The 15570-nt window shown below is 38.4% G+C and overlaps 1 protein-coding gene across 2 annotated transcripts in view; it reads right to left on the minus strand.

Moving 5' to 3' along the window:
• The window catches only part of ACACA (acetyl-CoA carboxylase alpha), a 240065-nt gene that overhangs the window by 90839 nt on the left and 133656 nt on the right, over positions 1 to 15570 (minus strand). For both annotated transcript variants that reach the window (XM_052657738.1, XM_052657739.1), the window contains exons 36-41: positions 13022 to 13063; positions 11759 to 11974; positions 10711 to 10866; positions 7893 to 8096; positions 2936 to 3091; positions 1010 to 1156 (exon numbers count right to left, since the gene is read on the minus strand). In XM_052657738.1, the coding sequence (XP_052513698.1) occupies positions 1010 to 1156; positions 2936 to 3091; positions 7893 to 8096; positions 10711 to 10866; positions 11759 to 11974; positions 13022 to 13063 (921 nt within the window). The remainder of the gene's footprint in view (positions 1 to 1009; positions 1157 to 2935; positions 3092 to 7892; positions 8097 to 10710; positions 10867 to 11758; positions 11975 to 13021; positions 13064 to 15570) is intronic.

A 15570-nucleotide genomic window follows, 5' to 3' on the forward strand; every position in this document is an offset into this window, starting at 1 on the left:
ATTTTTTGAAAAAAAGATATTGAATAAAACGGGAAATAATTGCATTTATCTCCAAAGGTCTACCCAGTGTGTTTATGGTGAACACTCAGGTAGAGATTACTCCTTCTAAGGGACCAGTTTTATCCAGGGATGATTTCTAAGGTTAAAATAAAAACATATCTCATTTTAGGCTTATTACTAGTGTTATCATTGTTGTTATAACTGTACTTTGGAAGTATAGTTAGAATCAGGAAGAATCTCAATGCATGGGGCAGAATATGACTTTACATCATTATTACCAGTGTTCTAGAGGAAAAAGGGATCTAAAGCCAAAAACACATGAGTCACAGGTTCTCTGTTACCTCCTTTGATGTTTAAACTCCTGGTTCTGATGGAGCCCTTTTATGAAGAAAATATCTCTCATGCTCACAACAGCACTAGATAAAATTACCTGAGCAGGAAGAACATACTAAAAACCATACACCAGTAAGGATCCAAATAAGAAAAAACATCAAGAAATATTTAAAGGCTTTTATCGTAGAAAAATCTCAGAATCTCAAACATGTACAAAAATAGAGAAAAGAACCTATTCCTGTGTGCCTATCACCTAGCTTCAATCAACAACTCATGAGCAGTCTTGTCTCACCTGCACTCCCACACGCACATCCCTATATACTTTTGAAGCAACTCCTAGACATTAGCTCATTTCATCAGTAACTATTTTAGTAGGCATCTCTAACAGAAGACAATACTCTTTTTTATACAGCAAAATTGTAATACTGTTTAAAAAAATGTAATCTTATTATCACACCTAAACAATTAAGGACAGTCCTTTCTGTCCAGTCTGTGTTCTCTGGCTAAAGAATCCTGCCAAGAGGACTACAGCTTCTGCTTCAGTAAGACTAGACTACTTCTACCAGTGCCGCCTAGGCCATGCAGATCTTATTTAATACTGTTTAATGACCACCTCCATAGACAGTTGGTATTAGTGGACACAGAGATAGTGGGGAGGGGAACCTTCAGGACTTGCCTCATTTCCTCCTGGAAGCCTGTTCATGTGAACCAGTTGACCTTGATCATCCAACACGAGCTCAGTGTACGTCAGTATGTCTGAAGGCAGAGGGGGCGGTGGAAGGAATGCTTGAGAGGACATAGATTCCCAGAGTTTGATCAGGGACTAAAGGAGGAGAAAAGTTTGACTAATCAGTAACAATCAGCATTTCAACATGGACAAAATAAATATGAAAACATGGTCAATTTAGTTTTGCTCTTTTTTTTTCCAAGCATTCTACTGAGCATCTCAATGTTAGACCAAATTCTAGAATTCTCATTCTCCATTAAAATAGACTTGTAGTTATTTTTCACATAACGTTTTTTACATGCCCCAAATTAGATGCTTTGCCAATAACATTAACACATACTGAGGGATCATGAATCAGTAGGAGGCCATTAACAAACACAATGGACCTAACAATGTCCTGGGAAAATTAAAATAAAAAACTAAAGTAGCAGCAATACCTCTTTAAAAAAGGAAGAAAAATCCTAGAGAAACTTGGCCATAGAAGAATAACCAGGAAACTGACTGACACTCAGCTAATACAAAGCAAACCCAAGAACACAAGAACAGAGTTTCTACTAGAGGTTCAGGGGATGCATGCTCTGGTATATTTTCAAAGCTACAGGCCCATACATGGGAATTAGCGCACTAGAGGTGGATGATTGTTCGTACATGTACAGATCAAGTCTGCTCAAATATGAGAGAACAGAGACACACATCATTTTTAAACCATTCTGATGTCCATTTCAAATTTCATATTACCAAAACGAATGCGGCATGAAGTGGGAACTAGTTTGGTTGTATTTTCTGCGTGACTCAGAGCAACATTTAAAACCAAGGTGACTCATTCATACCTACAAGTCCAAATCACTGTGCTTATGTCTATTCTATAGGATAAATTATATAGAAAGTGATTTCTGTTTATGGTGCCAGCACTAGGGAACAGACTCGACACTCAACTTATAGGCTGACAATGCTAGTAATACGGAATGAAGACAGAAATGTGTCGAGAGAGAGACCTTGTAAACAAATGGCTACATAATGGAAATCTCCTATTTCTGAATAATACAGGAATTACAAATAGACTATTTACTAAGACCACATATATCACTTTATTAAAATTCAAATGTGGTAACGCTGGTGTTTTTGACTAGAAGACTTGGGAAAATTCTATATTCATAGATTTTTTTTTTTTTTTAAGGACAAATTCAGTACTCTTTTGATACCTTCTTCTTTATCTGTTGCATTTTCTGCTGGTGATACACTTTTCTTGCCTTCTATTGATGGACGAAAAATCTGCAGCCTAGACATGATTCACCATACAGATCAAAGGAATTTATTTTCATATGGAGGATGAGATTCATAATGTCGTATTTTCTCACACTAGTTTTTATTCCACTGTAATAAATCTCCCACAAAAGAACTGATACCTTAAACTGTGTACCATGCACTCTATATCCATTTGTATATGTTATATACTGATTCTCATCATATTAACCTAAGCTATCAGTTAGAGACCTGGGTTATCTTGGAAAATGAGAACCAGAATTTCAAACCTCTTTTTGACTTGAATACAGGCTTTGGAAATAGACACCTGAATGTAACTCCTCACAGAGGTCATCATAAACTACCATCAGATGTGCACAGTCTCAGTTACTCTTTTCTATGCAACAGAGGCGTCTAACCTCAACATTCTTCCTGTTCATTCATAAAGAACCATCCACCATTTGAGCTAGCGGTCACAACCCCAGAAGAGAAAGAAGTGAGAACAGAGTCAAGACAATTCCTGCCTTTTGAAAGTGTCCTATTTCAGTGTAAGCTGTATCTGATGAAAATTCAGGAAAAAGCTTGTCTCTTGGGCACACGTCAGAGCCCCCGCCCCCAGGCAGCCACCTTTACCTGCCGAAACATTTCTGGGATGTCATATATGTATGTTGTCCCTAAGGACTGTGCCTGGAACCTCTTGGATTGAAGCAGGTCTTTGGTCACGTACGGAGTGTTGATTAACATTCCATGTAATGGTCCCTGTTTGTCTCCATATGCCTGAAACATGATCTGCAAGAAAAAGAGGATGGCATGGGGAATTAAAAGACAAGAGAAAAAAAAAAAAAAATCACATGAGTTGCCTAGAGGGACTTTTTTTCACAAATGTTATTTCTTGAAACACATTTTTGGTGAGTTGAATAGCTAAGATACACCTCTTAACACTGGGTACATGGTACTCTCACCTCTACAGATTAACCAACTCCAAAAAATGGTATGTAACCAACCACAAATCACATGCTCCTTCTCTCACTTTTGAATTAGTGGAAATCAACGAGAAAGCAGCAGAGTAAATTTCATGTTTCAGAGACAGACTAATAATGCTTGCCTGTCAAAATGACTTGAATTCCATATTCAGAAACGAAGGTCAACTAACCAACTAAGCAGTCTTGGTATTTAAGTTGAGGAACAGCTATGCACCAAAGAGAACTCTGTTCTATCTTCAGAGATAGAAGGCCAGGTCAAAGCTCTACCAGGTCACCTATACTTTACAGTCTACCGGCTCAGAAGGTACTTCATAAGTACAATTAGCTACACAAAGGCTTCAAAGATTTGACACAAGTAGATTTTACCCATCCATCTAGCTAGCTGACTCTTGTGAGCTCGTAAGACAGAGCCTTTAGTAAAAAGTATATATATTAAATATAATACACATACATATATATTTCCCCCAGTATACTGTGTCTACAACTAGTGAACAGCTCCTGCAATACCTGTATTTGTCACATTATAAAATCACCACACCAATTTTTAATCATTTTAACTCAAATATTTCTAGACGAGTACCTCATATTTCATATATTTAGATAGTTTTATTTGCTTATGAATATTTATAAGGGATGCCACTATTTCAATTCAATTAATATTTATTGAGTGCCCAGAGGTTGTACGACACTAAGCTAGGCACTTTATGCATGAATACATAAAACACAGATACCCAGTGCAGTGAATACAAATGGAGACTGGGAAATGAGGGTATGTGTGTATACCCACCTATCTCTTCGGGCCTAAAATATATAAGCTTAAGTCTACCATTAATGAACAGATTTGCAGGCCTGCTAAACTGGCACCAGGAGAGAATGAGGTATTCTCCTAAATCCTGGATACAGTTCAAGTAAGTAAATCGTTAGCCCTTTAGATCAAAAGGTGTTCTACTTACTTGTCAATCAGGTCCTATTCTGGGTACACTCTGTTGTGGACTGCTTAAAGACCCACAGAATCGAGCTCCCAATCCTCTTCCACAGAGCTAATGATGAAAGTCCCCAGGTGGGAGGTAGAATTAGCAATGTCTTAGTAATATGGCAGGCAGAAATAGAAATGTTTCAAGAGATCTGAAGTGTTAAGTGAGGCTAGGGTATAAGTATGTAAAAACTGGACTTAGAGGAGATAACCCAAGTCAAAATAAGGGGGGGAAAAAAAAAGAGAGAGAGCAAAAGCAATAGGTTCTTAAAACTGTTGGGTTGGCCAAAAAGTTTGCTTGGGTTTTTATATAAGATCCTATGGAAAATCCAAATAAACTTTTTGGCCAATCCAATACATTCCTGTCTATTAGGAAAGACAAGACCAACAGGTACAGTTTTTGCAAGGTCTGGAATAAAGTCAGACCTTTTTGCTTGAAGGTCACTCAAGCAGCATAACTGTGTGGACTGAGAGAGCAGGTTGGAGAAAGCGCTCTGGATACTTTCACTGCTGGTGGGAATTTAACGTGGTTAAATTAAACTTACACTTACTACGCCCCAATAATTGTACTCACAGATTTACTCAAATGAAAACAAATCTACACAAATATTTGGAAATCAATGTTCACAGCAGCTTTACTCACAATAGCCCAAATTGAAAAATAAAACCTTGGATGCCCATCAACAGGTTGATGAATATAAAAATTTTGGTATATCCATAAAATGGAACACTACTCAGCAACAAAAAGGAGCACACCCATGATTCATACAACAAGGATGATTCTCAAAAACACTACGTTTACCAAAACAAGCAAGACACAAAATAGCACATATTGTCTAACTTCATTTATCTGATATTCCAGGACAGGCAAAAATTACTCTGTAAAACTAGAAAGCAGATTGCTGGGTGGCTAGGGCTGAGGAGGGTGCCCTTACCTTTGACTGTAAAGGAGAACAAGGGAATTTTTGAGGGTGTCAAGTGGTCTCTATCATGACTGGGATGGTGGTCACAGGTATGTGCAATTTGACGATGAATTAAACTGCACACATAAAATGAGTGCCTTTTATTACGTCTAAGTTCTATCTCAATAAAGATTATTTTGAAATGTGTATTTCTCTCTTACACTGAACATTAGAAATCAGTGGACTTACGTAATGGATTACTCAAATCTCCCTACTCTGACTGCCTGACATCAGTGCTCCGGATAGCTAATACCACAAAGACTATACAAGGAAAGTTAAATAAAATGAAACTCAAGCCAGTCAACCTTGCTTCTTGTTGACAGAAAGAATGAAAAATTATTCTTGAACAAGAGGTTGATAACAATGGATGGCCCTGGAAGTCTCTGAATGATAGATAACATAGGTAACTATTATAACAGATACATATTAGATTGTATATTAGATAGTTATCTATCTATGTTACCTAAGTTAATTCCATTTTCTGCTATCATGGCCATAGTCATTAAAAATGGATAAAGTATATACTTTACAAATTCATGAACATATGTACATATTTATCACACATCTTCTACCAGAGGCCATCAAAAGGGCTTCTCCTGGAAAAAAATCTCTGATCCTATACAGTCTGCTCCCTTAGAACCATGGACTTATTTTTTGATGGCACAAATCAAACCATACAACAGAGAAACTAATTATCTGTCTTCTTCCATCATGGGTAAATTTCTTGAGAAGAAATATCACTTTTTACCTTTGTATCCCTACTGCTTGATACATCGTAAGTGGTCAATAAATGCTAAATTAATGAACAAACGACTGAATGATACGCACGGTCCTATGTTGTTTTAGATTCGTGTAATGACTCACTAGAGCACAGAAAGGGAAAAAATAAATTGCTGATAAGCATCAAGGAGGCTTTCGGAGTGCCAGAACTGAGTTAGAGGCTCTTTCATTAGCTCCCTCCTCCAGCTGTGGGCTCTTGCATGCACACTTGGCAGTGGCCACTGAATCTCAACTGAAGAGCCTGAGGGAGACCCCTTTCTCTAGAGCTTCCTGAATACACAGGACCCATGGTAAGAAGGGAGCTCCCTCAGGCAGAAGGCAGCTCATTTGTTTTTCAAACACTTGCTGTGCCAAACATAAGTCACTTAGTCGTGCCTGACTCTGCGACCCCATGGACTCTAGCCTGCGCGACTCCTCTGTCCATGGGATTTTCCAGGCAAGAATACTGGAGTGGGTTGCCATTTCCTTCTACTAAACCCTGAATAAAGGCATTTGTGCCTCTCATGCCCCTGTCACCACTGGCCAGCATGAGGGAAATCTCAGAGCTTTCTAATAAAAGAAAGGACAGGGGGAGTAGTTATGAAGAACAAACGTATTTATCAAAAACATTAAAATCTCAAGTGGCCATCCTATTTTTCACAAGAAAAGACCTGCCTTGAAGCCACTGTAGAAGTTAATTAAAAACATCACTGCCCATGGAAAGCTTTGACTGAAAATGTCTTTAAGGTTGTCCTGAAAAACATCAAATGCCGCAAAAATTATTGAATACTCTTTCTCTTGCTCACCCCTTGCACTCTTGCACACACTTTCTGTTTTAACTGTTCACTTCTCACAGGATAGATTTCTCTGGCCATCTAAGTGGGAATCAAAGCACGAAATGAAAGGTTGCTCAGACAACTGTCCAAACCCAGAGTTTTAAGATTTGTCTTCAAAATCCTGGCAAAAAAGTCTTTTCTTACTGCTGTTTCCAGACTTAAAAAGACGTAGATAAAAGCAAGAGACACATAATCTCTTCATCACCCAATATATAGAATAGACTGAGATCTTGTGTACACATACAAAGGAGCAAGTTCCTCCTTTAACTAGAAGAAAGGCACTTGCCAAGTTCAGGCCAGAGACTTAAAATTAACCTCCCAGTTCTTAAAAAGATGTGAATAATGGTGAACGAATCTAAATCCTGTACCACAGCCAATGGCCCAAAGATTTAGAAACTAAGGTGATCAAACAGATTAACAGGGAATTCTCTGTTATCATAGAACCAATCTACTTTGAAAGCCACTTTTCATTTTCACATTCTAAATTCTTCTACCTGAAAAAATAGGTTAAAGTTTGCCACTTTGCTTTTTTATAGATATATGATACTCTGAACTCTTCGAAGGCAAGACAACATGTATAAGTGGAACAAAGGGTAAACAAGATAAAATCTCTGCTTGATCTTGCTCAAGCTATTATTATATTCTGTTGAAATTTCTTTCTTTGAGATATTTCCTATTTCAACAATTCTCCTTCCCTTCCTTGCCAATGAGTGGTCTAACTAGGCTGAAAACAGGAACAAGGACAAATCAGATCAGAGAAGACAAAACTGTTCAAGTAGCCCAAGAACCCTAAATTGCACAATTACTCTGGAGTCAGGTTCACTTGGCACCTGTTAGGGCTCCCCAACTCGTGAGCAAAGGTTAAGGGTTTCAAAACATTCAGGATTATGACAGAGGCGCTGCTTATGAGGCAAACGAAGTGTTTCAAGTTCATGCAACCATTTAAGCTGAGCGAGGATAACTCCCACTAGGTGGAACAATGGATTTGTGAATTTGGGTCTTTCTTTAACAAGGACAAGTGGCTTTTCTCTGGGGGAACCAAGTCAAAATTTTGAGGAGCCTGCTTAACTACTGTACCTGTGCTGTCCTGGAATCAGTCACTTCCTTGTACAGGCTGATGTCCAAGTAATAGCCAGACTCATTCGTCAGGAAGAGGCGGATGGGAATTGCTTTTCCAGTTGGGGTCAGGCGAATGTTGATTTTCAGTTCTGCCTGGAGGACACGCAGCTTCCACAGCCGACTTCCATAGCGCATCACCATGCTCCGCACGGATTCCTCAATCTGACACAGAGACAAAACTTAAGCGCCTTGTAACTAGCACCTGACTCAGGTCTGCCCATCTTTGGGAAGGGAGGAACGGGAACAGATTCTGGTTTCTGGAGATGTGTCCTCCATGTATTCCTTCCAGAAAGACACACAGTTTATCCCCAACCCTACTCTTACTTAGAACAAGTCAGGGACAATTTCACGCTGGCCTGGCATTTGAGTGGTTTCCTCTGGCTCACAACACCCAAATCCGCGCAACTCTCTTCCTCTTTCCCAATTGTATTCATATTCTATGCCAAAGATCTGCAATATCTAAAATTAGAAGCCATGGGATTTAAGAGAAGGCCCCAAATAAGAATAAAACCTCTAGTTAAACAGCTATTAAGTAGCATTTATATGCATGGTAACTATGTTTCATTGCACTTTCAGGACCTTAAATCAACATAGCAATTATCACCATGAGCTTTTTTCCATACAATTTTATTAAACTTTATAATATATGTTTCTTGGTAAATAGCACAAATTAAAGAAAGGCAATTTGTAGGTGGTGCTAGAATGTTCTCTCTAAACAGAGCTCTGAAGCTAGGTCACTGCTAAGTCCAACTAGGATTTAATGAGATGGGGCAAATGTTCCCTCATTTTTCTTACCTGTGTACGAAAGCAGCTTAGTGGCCCTCATTTTTAGGGTTTGGTGAGTTATTTTAACCAAACGGCCTTAGATGTGATTTTTCCTTATTGACATACTAACGCAAAAAAGAATTTTTTTATTCCCAATATGGCTACAGGCAGCTAAGACATACTACTCAAAACAATGTTTTCTTAAATGAGTCTCTCTCTAAAATGCTTTCTCAACGTCTTAGAGAATTTTTTTTTTTAATCTCATGCCATCCTTCATTTGTGACTCTTTGGAAGTATGTGCCGCTCTTGTAGTTTATTTCTGTTCCAAAGAATTTCAGGTTAAAACGAGTTTCAAGGAGTTAACATCTCTATTCCCACACTTGCTTGTTAACCAAGAGATATCTATCCATTCTTTTTTTGAGGGAACAAAAGTCAACAATTTCTAAATACAGGAAATTGACAGCTATCTATGATTAGAAAGACAGAGTTAGGGCATATGAGCATTTGGAGTAGAAACAGAGAGGCTGACAGCAAAGACTCATTGAGGAATGCTAAGTCATATCTACAAATATATATACTGACAGAGTGTCCAGGGCACGTTTTAACTCTCCTAGTTTCATCAGTCCTAGGACGCTCAAGAGAACTTTTGCTTAAACCGAATAATGAGACTTTGTGAAACTCAGTAAGCAGCCCTGACCTCGGCTTTCCTGGCAGACAAGGCAACTAATCAGAAGTTCGAGTCTAGAAGAAAAAAAAAGTAGAAAATGATTTCTCGGGTCTTAGACACTAAGTTCAAAAAGCAAAAGTCCATGCCTACAATGGCTCTTGAGAAAGAGGTCTCCTATTCAAATATACTGGTTCTCCTAGTCAAATATACTGGTTCTCCTATTCAAATTCCACAATATCATAAAAAGGTTAGAGGGAGTGGAAACGAGAGCAACCCGTCTTTATTACACCTGGGATAAAAGGTCAAGTACAGAGTCACTTTGCTTTCCTTCCTTAAATTATATGGAATGCATTTTAGAATAGAGCCTCAGGGAAGGAACCATACATTGTTATGTGTGGAATGCCATATCAACCAAATTTTCCTCTGTGGAAAAATACTAAAGAGAAATAGGTTAGACACTTTGGAAAGGTGTATTACTGCTCAAAAGCCATTGGATGACCAGTAAAAAGAGGCAGTAATTTTGCCAAAATGCTCAATAATAGCAAAGTTAGTTATACCAGATGAGAAATCCTAGGGAATTAAACAAAACAGGACTGCTATCATGGTAAAATCATAAAATATCCCGTTACCAATGGAAGAAGAGGAAGAAGTTTTACATTTTTGTGCTGCTTATAAGTGACTATCAAGATAACATCAAACCACCTTCAGTGTTTTAAAACTTATACTTAAATGGATGTATTTAATTATATACAAATTATATCACAAGATTTTTAGTGGCTTATATCTCCTGCAATACAACGGACTAGATACACTTTTAAACTATATCTATGAAAGCAAACAAAACTATGAGTAAATATTTAATGATTACATTAAAATGTATGTATTAATGTATATTAAACGTAATTATAAATTAAAAACATAAGTTAAAATGTATGATTATGAAATTTCTATTCACGGCTAAGTCTCATGGTAAATTATGATTGCTTTTAAAATTTTTAAATCACTGTGTTTAAAGATTATTTACTCAGAGATCACTACAGCAAGGGAGTCAGACACCATCACATGCTTTTTAGCAGAAACTCAAAGGCAGGTAGTGGAGAAGTAAAGCTTCATAGCAGAACAAAGAGACACCTTCAGTTTTGAGGTATGCTTTCAATGGTTATATCAAATTTTTGATAGCATCCCAGAAACCCAGTCCTAGAAGCCTTCTGTAAACTTTAAAGATCAAGGGTTCAGTCAGCTGACCAAGAAAGTACCTGTTTCCAGGTCCAAGTGCAAACAAATAAGAATGACTCTCTCTGCTGTGCTGGCAGGTGCTGGGTGCAAAGCTACAGAGGAATGTACCTTCGATGGGTCCATGATGACTGTAGGAACAAAGTTGAGGAAGATGTGGTTGCAGTCGGTCCGGACATTTGTATTGTTAAAGGCGACTTCCAGCTCATCCATGGCTTCCAGGAGGAGCCGCTCCCCTTCATTTTGTAGATACTCAAAGGAAGCTTCCTATGCAGGAAAGAAAATCACCATCAACATTAATGTTTTATAGGGTTGGCCAAAAAGTTTGTTTGGATTTTGGCCAACCCAACAAGTCATAAGGCTGTTATGTAGATGTTATATATCTTTCTTCCTGGGGTCAGCCCAAAAACCTCAGGCAGCAGGGGCTAGCAAGGGTCAGATAGAGAGTTCCCACCAGCCCTTCCTCCTGCCTGTTCGGTACCATTTTCTTACAATAAGTGGAGATCCTGGGCACCCCCAGAGCTGCAACCCTAGTAGGGTCACAACTGCCAGACAGAGCAGCGTAGAAAGGAAATCTGTTTAGAGAGGAAAAGTCGCAGAAAGGTTATGGCTATGGGATGCAGGAACAAGTCACATACCAGCTGTGTACAGAAAGCACCCCCACCTTTAGACAGGTTTCCCATGGAGTCATCTCTAACTTTTCATTTTATACTCTATCGTCACCCAAACTTCCCTGTGGTTTTTCTGTTCGCATGCTTTTTCTTCTCTCAAGCAAGTACTATCATGCTTCCATTACCAAGAAAAATCAAATGAAAGGGGGAAAAAAAGCCCTTTTATTGCACGGAATATTTACCTCTGGGAGAGTAGTGACTCTTAGGCTTCTGGTGGATATTGGACAACAGGATGACAGAGAACAAGAGCCTTGATTCAGGAGGAAGACCTGATTTTGAATCATGGCTGTGTCTCTGTCCCTTCCCTCAGAGATAACTTTCCATTAAAGTACAGCACCCAGGGTCTTCTCTGGTGGCCCAGTGGCTAGGACTCTGTGCTTCCACTGCAGTGGGCATAGGTTCGATCCCTGGTCAGGGAACTAACATACTGCAAGCCGAGTGGCATAGCGCCCCCGCCCAAGAAAAAAAGAAGAAAGTACAGCACCCACCTTGGTGACCAGATCAGAATGCCTGATGATTGCACGGACAAAGAACCTGTAGTCTGTCACTTCTGTGCCCACTTCCACCTTGGCTGCCCCGAGATACAAGTGCATCTTGTGATTGGCACATGGGATGGCAGTAAGGTCAAAATTTCTCATCCGGTTCAGCTCCAACTGGAAAGCTAGGGCAGGCTCCAGGTGACGATAGATACGATCTTCCTCAAACTGAATACAGGAATTGGAGGAAAGAACAGCTTATAAGAGACAGTTACAAAATTTTATTATGAAATTGTATATAAAGGAAATGCTTAAAAAAGAAACATAAGCCATGTTGTGCCAATGAACCAAAGGGGAAAAAAAGAGGAGCTACATACAAGGAAACTTCGATAACTGATGTAAGATTAGGCACTACAGGCCCTGTTTACTTTGTAAGCTTTCATCATTTATACTTTTACAACTGGTGATGCTCTCCATTAAAAACAAACAAAAAACCCCCATCTATTCCCTCAGAACTCCTGTAGCATTTCAAGTCTTCATAGTTCTTTTTTTTTTAACAATTAACCAAACTACTTCACATTACTCTCTACTTCACATATCAGTGTTTTCGTTTTATCCAACTCATCTAAAACACATACGGGCAGGGTCCATGTCTCACACTCTTACCATTCTGGCAGAGTGAAAAAGGACACAGGAAGACAAACGTTATATAATAATGAAAAATAGGTATTTGGCTATGGAATATCCTGTATCCATGCATAATTATTCATATTTCTTTTTTAAAATTGCATTTACATTCATTTACTGTGTGTTTTGCTGAAGCCAGACATATTTAGAGTACATCTCCATAGAGTAAATGGAGAGAGAAAGCCAAAAACATAAGCTAGTAATAAGAAGAAACCAATGTGGTCCGAAATTCTATATTTTAAAATTGAAAAATGCACATAAACAAGCCTTGATAAATGAAGTGTCTGTGGGTGACAAGAATAATCCAACTAACTATAGTAGTCATTTCACAGTACATCATTACTAATGGATGATTTTGAAAGTTATCACTGTCTTTGGTAGGTCAGGACATTACAGTGTTTCCTGAACCAAACTCTTGGAAGGGAACCTTATTTCGTTCAAAGACATATGTAAGACAAAGGGAAGTCTAAGTTCAATTAGAGAAAGAAGAATGGTAAGAACATACGGCACAGATATACTACTCTTGGGCTTTTAAGGAAAAAAACAAAGATTAAAAAAAAAAAAAAGGAAAAAAAAATCAGTCCTTACCTTATCTCTTGCTCGGAACGTGAAAAATTTAGGAAATTCTCTCTGCATTAAAGAAGGAAGGAAAATGTGTCAGTCTTTCATAGATACGACCGACTCTTTGGGGGATAAACACAGGGTAGAGAAACAGTCAAGCATCTAGAAGACAGTTGCCTAGAAAACACAATCCTTATCTAAGCTTAGTCTGGAGAAAATGAATGATCCTCTGGGTAACCATCACTTTGACCCCATTTAAATTTGAGAACCACCACAATACTAACCCAACTAATAGCTACCCTCTTCTAGGGGGGAAAAATGGTATTTTTTTCATCTCCCAAGTGGAAAACGTCTTCTTGGCTGCTACCCATGGCAGAAACTGGCACATAAGACCAACGCATCGTTATACTGCAGCCCTGCAATAGTAGTTACCGGATTGATTTCCCAAGTTTCTCCTTAACTCACCAGAGAACATAGCATCCCCAATCCACGCTTTTTTCCCCCCTCATTCACTCTCAAGTCGATAATTTCAAAGGTTTAAACAATAACATTTCAAGACAAAGAAAAGTGTGAGATGTTACTTTGGTCAGTAGCCCTCTATGTCTAAGAAAGAACAGGGTGGAACTAGTGAACGTGCGATCATTAGGTCTCACTGCTCTTTTGCAGGGCATTACCCAAGAAAGCGACCAATTAACTAGAACCTTATTAATTAACAAAGATGAATTCAATTAGCAGAGTCCATTAGTTTCTGAAATTTAACTTATTAACACCAAATACCCCTGTTTCTCGGATGGGAAGCTCTACTGGCAGTGCTGGAATCAAGTCATTACTATTTGCCTCCATAGGAGGTTTCATTAAGGCATCTTCTTCATTATGAGCGCAATGTAATCAAACACTTATCGGTACAAGGCAGAGAGACCAGGACTGGCTGCCTAAATACCCCTCAGTGAACTTCAGGAACCATGAAGGAGATGTGAACTGAAAGCCTTGCGGGTGCCAGGTGCTCCCTTGCGGGTGCCAGGTTGACCGTTGAATGCTCTCAACAACCTCTCTGGAAGAGTAGTGCTTTTTTTTTTTTTAATAAGTTTTTATTGTTGTATGGTTGCTATGCAATATTGTGTTACTTTCTACTGTATGGCAAAGTGAATCAGTTGTACATATACATATATCCCCTCTTTTTTGGAATTCCTTCCCATTTAGTTCAGCACAGAGCACTGGGGAGAGTTCCCTGTGCTACAGAGTAGGTTCTCATTGGTTATCCATTTCATACATAGTATTGTTAGTGTATATATGTCAATCCCAATTATTATGACCCTGGAAGATGAACTTGGGTCTAACGGTAGAGCCTGTGCCATTTCATCTCTACCTAGCAAGTATAGGATGTTACCAATCTATTCTTCTTTTTAGTCCAAATTCCTTATTTAGAGGACTTCTCTTTCAAGAACCATGTTTGTTTCTGAGACAAAAACCAAAAACCCCAGAAAATGAAATTAAGGCTTTAAGGGAAAAAAAGAAAAAAAAGGCAAAATTCATGGTTCTTAAATTTATGGAAAACTTCTTGAATACTTTCCATAGGTCTTACACTTCACTTTAACTAGAACTTGCTCAGTTAATAAATCTTTTTACATTTTCCTTGGCATTTTAACTGGGAAATAGCTTCTAGGAGCTTGTTTAGCAAGGCCAGCAAACCACTTGTCCAGGCGTGGGTCTTCAAAAGCCCTTTGAAAGTGGATTTTACACAGCACTGATCTTTCACTGATGATGTTTTGTCCTAAATAATTCTCTAATTCCCCTGAACGACAGTGAAGAGCATGGGGATGACTTCAAGGTTAAGCAGGAAGATGTTGAGCCAAATTGTCAGTAGATTTCATGCTCCAGGCTTGATACAGTCTAGTTTTGGTTTTATTCTCAAGAGGTATGGCTTTCAGAGCATTAGCTAAAAAGTAACATGAGTCAAAAAAGAAGGGTAACAAAGTCCTTCCATGAGATTTTTCTGAAAGAAAAGTCAAGGAAAGTAATCATACAATCTTTTAATCACATACTCTTCAATTCCTCCTTAACTTTAATTAATTCGTTACCTAAAATAGTTACTTAGTATACCATTTATGCAAAAGATGAGAGGACGTGAACAAATGTTCTTAAACTTTAGAATAAATTTTTAGTTCCACAGTGAGGTCCTCACTAAGCACAAAGCATTCAGAATAGGAGATGGCACGAAATTCCATGCAATGGTAAACCAGGATTAATGAGCAATTCTCTAAGACAGGGAAAGACTTTTGTAGAAAATTGCGTTTTTTTTTTTTTTTTTTCACTCAAAAGTCACAGAAATACAGAAAACACAGAAAAGAAGAAATCCCAAAGTCTGATTATAGTTTTAGTAAATTCCTTCATCCTACCACATTCTCATACAGCCAATTTTTCCACTAACGGCATTCAAGCTTATTCCGTCACTAATGTAATTGCTTTCTAGGCATTCTACTAGTGTTATGGGCAAATATCATAATTGAATGTACACAAAGGAAAACCCTCTTAGTGTTCTGGTACCAAAAAACAAAAGAATGCAACGTTTCTCTGGA

Source organism: Budorcas taxicolor, chromosome 19 (genome assembly GCF_023091745.1).
Source record: "Budorcas taxicolor isolate Tak-1 chromosome 19, Takin1.1, whole genome shotgun sequence".
In the NCBI taxonomy this organism is placed as follows: Eukaryota; Metazoa; Chordata; class Mammalia; order Artiodactyla; family Bovidae; genus Budorcas; species Budorcas taxicolor.